General features: G+C 39.7%; 1 protein-coding gene across 14 annotated transcripts in view; it reads left to right on the plus strand.

Annotated features, from left to right (window-relative positions):
* PARD3 (par-3 family cell polarity regulator) overlaps positions 1–6,367 on the plus strand; it is a 609,571-nt gene that overhangs the window by 395,758 nt on the left and 207,446 nt on the right. For all 14 annotated transcript variants that reach the window (XM_087948426.1, XM_026672225.2, XM_087948428.1 and 11 more), the window contains one exon: positions 3,664–3,814. In XM_087948426.1, coding sequence (XP_087804552.1) covers positions 3,664–3,814 — 151 coding nt within the window. The remainder of the gene's footprint in view (positions 1–3,663; positions 3,815–6,367) is intronic.

A 6,367-nucleotide genomic window follows, 5' to 3' on the forward strand; every position in this document is an offset into this window, starting at 1 on the left:
CCGGTGATCGATCTATTTGCCTCTCCCCTCAATGCCCAATTGCCCTGGTATATTTCAAGGTACCCGACTCAGGGGGCGGAGGCCGTCAACGCTCTGCGATGTCATTGGCCTCCCGGACTTCTATATGCGTTTCTTCCATTCCCTGTAATACCCAGGTTGATCCAGAAGTTATTGGAGGAACGAGCGGAATTGATATTGGTTGCCCCTTACAGGACCTGTCGAGAGAACAACCTTGGAAAATTCCACCATCGAGGGTTTCCCTCTCGCAAGGGCCGGGACTTCACCCGGACCCACAATGGCTCAGCCTAGCCATATGGAGGTTGAGCGGAGCCATTTAAGGACCCAACAGATTTCAGAGGATGCCATTGCCACCATACAAGCATCCAGATGGTCCTCAACAAATCGTATATACGAGGCCACGTGGTCTGCTTTCGGTCACTGGTACCGGGGGTCTAAGATCAACCCAACCACCCCATCAATAGGACAATTACTGGACTTTTTACAGGAGGGGTTGACCAAGGGCCTATCTCCAAATACTTTACGCAGACAGGTGGCAGCCTTAGCCTCGGTGATATCCTGGGGTGACCTTCGTTCCATAGCGCACCATCCACATGTCCGCAGTTTTCTTAAGGATTCTATAAACTTACAACCTCCTGTAATTCACCGCTATCCCACTTGGGAGCTCAACAAGGTGTTAACTGCACTTACAACTGGCCCATTCGAGCCTTTAAGAACCGCTAGTCTCAAATTCCTGACATATAAGGTGGTCTTCTGAATTCCGATCACATCAGCAAGGAGGATTTCTAAATTGGCAGCATTGTCGATGAGAAAGGACCTGTGCGTGTTTCATGCGGACAGAGTGGTTCTCAGATTGGATCCATTGTTCACCCCTAAAGTAAATTCAGTCTTCCACAGAGCGCAGGAGTTAGTGCTTCCAAAGTTTTGTCCGAAACCATCTAATAGACTGGAGCATCAATGGCATCGACTTGACGTTCGAAGGACATTAAGCATCTATCTAGACCGCACGGCAGCATTTCGAAAATCTCAGGCTCTATTCCTATCCTTCAACCCATCCACTTTAGGACACAAGGTGTTGTCGACGACCATTGGTAGATGGTTGAGAGCCACCATAGCTAAAAGTTACGTATGCCAGTCCATCTCAGTTCCTAAGGGCATTACAGCCCACTCAACAAGGAGTGTGGCAACATCAGCAGCATGGGCCACACAGGCTTCCATAGATGAAATTTGCAGAGCGGCAACTTGTTCTTCACCATCGCCCTTTGTCAGAAATTATAAAATTGATGTCTATGCCTCAGCGGACGCTTCATTTGGCAGAAGAGTCCTGCAGAGGGTCCACAGAGTTTAGGAGTGGCTTTCGATCCAGACGGAGTCCCTCCCTAAGGACAGGCCAAGCTTTGGTATGTCCCACTTCTGGGTGCTCTGAACAGCTCATGGGAGAAAGGGCGTTGGTACTTACCTGATATGCCTGTTCTCTGTGAGCTGTGAAGAACATCCAGCCCCACCCATTTCTTTCCATCTGGTGGGGTTCCGTTCTGGTCAGGGATCTAGATTAGGTGATGAATTCCGGACTTTGGCACTCAGTCTTCACCAAACTGGGGGACGCTGGGGAGGTGTCCCGTGGAGGAGGAGGAGGAGCGTCCCGGAGTTTTAAGCCCAGTCTTTCCAGAAGAGACTGAATCACCTCCCACTTCTGGATGCTCTTCACAGCTCACAGAGAATGGGCGTATCAGGTAAGTACCAATTCCCTTTCTATATTTCCTCTAATTGTTCTGACCCTGACTTGCCCATGGTGTGAGCCAACTATAAAGCTATTTCCCCTTACTACAGCCCTGCTTGAATCGCCTGCTAGGAAATAAAGACAGTATTGCTACATATATATATATATTTAGAACTGTGTCAGTCACTTGAAAGTCCTGCTTTAGAAGGTGCAGAAGTATATAGAAAGCATTTCTTATTTAAATTACTAAAGCAGCCGTGTCTTTTTCTAGTTTGTGTTCCTTTTTTGGAAGCCACACCTATTAGACTTTTGTGTGTGTTGCTTCTGCATTAGTGGGAAAAATGTGCTGCGGAATGCTGCATGTGCATATATTCAGGGATAATTGAAGGTAGCTGAAACAGTTCACACATCTATAAAAATTGTGATGGTGGTAGAGGAACTCATATAAAGTCCTTGCATGTTTTGTTGCATCATTTAAAGGAAAGGAATGCAAAAATTGCACAATCCTAAATTATATTTTTGACACAAACTTTACAAAAGAAATCAGTGCAGGATTTTTGGAAGAGTCAGACATGTATGTATGTATGTATGTATGTATGTATGTATGTATGTATGTATGTATTATATCTCTTACTTTCTACAATAAACAGACTTGCTGTCTACATCATCCCATGTTCATTTAATCCAAAACCAATAACAAATCTTCTGTATTTAGATTCATTTGCCCATACTGTACATTTTGTGCTTTGTCTAAATCTATATGGATCCGGTCCTTTCTTTTTGTAATCTGCTTGCACAAACTATTGATCTTGCAAAGATTTCTTTCATGATACCTAATAAAAAATTATGTATGGCATAAATATTAGTTGACTTTCAATTGTTTAGCCTTTAACTATAAAGAATTATTTAGATCTTGAGTAAAACTCAGTCTTATTTAATTGTATGAGGTGATAAATGCCAAGCATAATTAGGATTAGTACTGATCCAAATCTTAACCACTCTTTACGCTTTTCAAATGATAATGCCTGTGGGGTATGTGACCTTGTAGTTCACACTGTCATGCATTTAAAATCACGATTGTAATATTAACATATAGTATGCAGGCAATTAGAAAGGCAAAACAGTGAAAGAAGCAGTTTTATTATCACCTCTTCCACAATTAGTATTGCTATGTGTTTTCTTTTCTCCATCTTTAAAGCATGTTGGCTTATAGATTCCTGCTGGGCCAAGGATCTTTGAAAAATGCTTGTAAGGAATGGGAAAAAGGGAGACAAAATTCAAATATGAGAATACAACAGAAAATACCTATGGCCATTTATTTTGCTACTGCCAAACTCATATGCCTGAATTTACTTTGAGTAGAAAACCATACTAATTTGAAATAATGGTAGAATTTGGAATATTATAGTTATTTATTTGTCCACGTTAATACTTGTGTTCTTGTGCAATGATTGCATATGAAAGTATATTGCCTCACTAGAAAAACACTCTGTAACCAGATTTCTAATTATGACCAGAGACATTATTTTATTCTATTAGTTACAGGGAGAAAAGTATCCAATTTTGTCTTCTAGAGTCTTGGTTGCTGCCCTGAGAAGATCTCATTTTATAAAGGGGAAAATCAGGCCAAACTGCAATAGTGCTGTTTTACAGAGAAGCTATAAATGAAAACATAACAGTTTGTTTTTCTGTATTTCTCTTCGAACAAAGATAGAGTTTGTCAAAATTCTGTAGAAAATGTTGTGCCAAATGTCTGGACTGGATGATGGTCAATAAGCAGTATTGTCAATGCAAATAATTGAAATGTAGGTTGAGAATTCCAAGCTTATTTCATGTCCATCCTTTTCCAAGCCTAAGGTGCTTTGTTTGGTTTCATCTTGCTGTGAAATGGGACTTCAACAATGATTTCCCCCCTTTTTTTGCAGTTGGAATCACCTGGGAGTCCTCTGGGACCAGAGTTGCCCATTGAGACAGTAATGGATGACCGGGAGCGTAGGATTTCCCATTCACTGTACAGTGGAGTTGAAGGGCTCAATGAATCACCCACCAGGAACGCTGCCCTGAGTAGACTAATGGGTAAGTCAAATAGACTTGGTTACCTTGTGCTATGTTATCAACAGGTCATAGGGACTTACAAATGGATTATCAGTGCTTGTCTCTGTCTCTCTCAATCTGTCTCTATCTCTGTCTGTCTGTCTGTCTGTCTGTCTGTCTGTCTGTCTGTCTCTCTCTCTCTCTCTCTCTCTCTCTCTCTCTCTCTCTCTGAGTATCTCTCTGTGTGGTCTTTCTCTTGTCTTTCTGTGTCTCTTTCTGTCTCTCTAGTTTATCATCTTTTTCTTCTCTCTCTTTATCTCTCTGTCTTTCTGTCTCTCTCTGTCTGCCTGCCTGCCTGCCTCTGTTGTGTGTGTATATGTCTGTTCTCTCTCTCTCTCTCTCTCTCTCACTCTCACTCTCACTCTCACTATCTCTCTCTCACTATCTCTCACTATCTCCCTGTCTCTGTTTTACACTATCTGTCTTTCTATGTGTGTCTCTTTCTCTCTCTCTCTATTTGTCTGTCTGTCTTTTTCTTTCTGTATGTGTCTTTCTCGTTCTCTGTGTCTTTGTCTGTCTGTCTTTCTCGTGTCTGTGTGTGTGTGTGTGTGTCTCTCTGTGTGTGTGTATAGATCAGAGCAATTGGAGCCAGTAATTTAAAAGGCTGCTTTTCTCCCTTCCCAACTTTTCTTGAAGGAAATCAATATATTGATTAAATAAGTGTCTGACCACAGTACAAATGATAAACATGAGAACATTTAAAAAAAAAAAAAGAGGTTGGAGATAGGCTTTACACTGCTTTGTGATAGTCTGCCCAATCTAGCTTCATTAATTATAAGTTCAGTGATGATCAAAGAAGTACCACTGAAGTTTAAGCTCTAACTCTACTTTTTCATAACTCTGTATGGTAATGTGAACCTTATCAATTTTGGACTTTGGATGGTGTTTGTTTAAGAACATACTTTAAAAGTCATACATTAAAATGCTAATTTTGTGCATCCCTTTGTAAATCCTCATGTATTCTGCTCTTTGTGGAGTCACTAACTGAATTTTTTTCTTTGCTTGTAGCAATTTATTAGTGTTGCATTCGGAAGAGTCGGGTGGGGGGGATGTTGGTATTTACTTACAGATCCATTGCATTAAAAATGCTTGCATACAGAAACATCTTGATTTAAAAAATCTCTGAAGACAATTTACTTCCTATGGAATATTAATTCTGCTTGTTTTCTTCTTTCTGTGGTCAAAGAGCACCAGAAGTTTGGGCAAGGAGATTTGCTCACTGCTTTGCATCCGAAAGGAGAAAATGTGCAAAATGTGATTTGACATAATGCAAGGGCATAACACCTATTGGAAATTCTTTAAGATGGCTATGATTTTTCCTGGGCTTGTTCAGCTATTGTCTGCATCTGTTACACAATACAAACAAATAACATATTAAGTTTACTGGGTTTCTGGCAGATGTATCCCTACATATATTCTGACCATTTCTAAATCCAAAGTAATTTAGTGTCCTATTGTATTCTATTTCCACTCATTCCTCAATTTTTAAAGTCCAGTAATACCTAGCAGGATGCAATCTGGACCAGTCACTGAAACCAGAGGTTCTATTTCCCGAGCTTTCAAACTCATACTGGAGCCCATCTTCAGAAAATTTCTCTCTAACCCTGAAGATGGGCTCCAGCACTAGTCCGAAAACAAAACCTCTGGGCCCCATGACTGATGCATTCACTTTCATTCATCAGTAATACCTAATTGTTTCCCATGTGGCTGGATTAATCAGAATTGGATTTTGCTGAGGTCTACATAATAGCCGTGGCAATGGATGATTTCAATGGATGAACTCCATACTAATAAAATCTCTTCACTGTTATGTTAACTTTAAAAAGAAATGATGATAATGTTATCCATTCAGTCACATCCAAAACTTGGCAATTCTATGGGCCAGGTCTCTCCATATCTTCCAATTTTGCGCTGCTTCTTTGAGTTTTTCTATGCTCTGGCTAGTGATTGTGTTCAGCACTGTTTTCTCTGGTGACCCAGTTTCCTTTTACTGCTAACTTAAAACAAATAGCCACATTGAAATATGAGTTGATTATTACTTAAAGGAGATGTTAATCGTATGCAGTTTTCCAAGATTAAAAGTTCAAGATTTAGGAAAAAATTGGGAAGATTATTCTTAATGTCCACTAGCTGTTCTTACATTTTCTAAGTTTCAAGCCAGATATATTTTAGTTTAGTGCATATTTTCATTCCTTTGGTAAGAATTCAATATAAAAAGGTGATTGCAGAAACACACACACACACTAAAACTAATACAAACTAATATAAAGTAAGTAAAAAAAGAAAGAAAGCTCCAATCTATTTTACAGCAGATATAAATATAATTATAAATTTACCTCTTACTCAATGGTTATAACTCTCTTCTGTCTATCATCTATCCTGTCTAATCATCAAAACCATGAATCATAAGTTCATTTTTTCTGATTTATGCAAAAAGTTTCCAGTCAGCAGTAAATATATATTGTATTTTTCTTTTCTGATCAAAGAAGTCAATTTGCCATCTCAGTAAGTTTCATTATGTTCACCTTCCATTCT

This window comes from Notechis scutatus, chromosome Z (assembly GCF_049901735.1).
Source record: "Notechis scutatus isolate UNSWTSFEM ecotype Mainland chromosome Z, rNotScu1.2, whole genome shotgun sequence".
In the NCBI taxonomy this organism is placed as follows: domain Eukaryota; kingdom Metazoa; phylum Chordata; class Lepidosauria; order Squamata; family Elapidae; genus Notechis; species Notechis scutatus.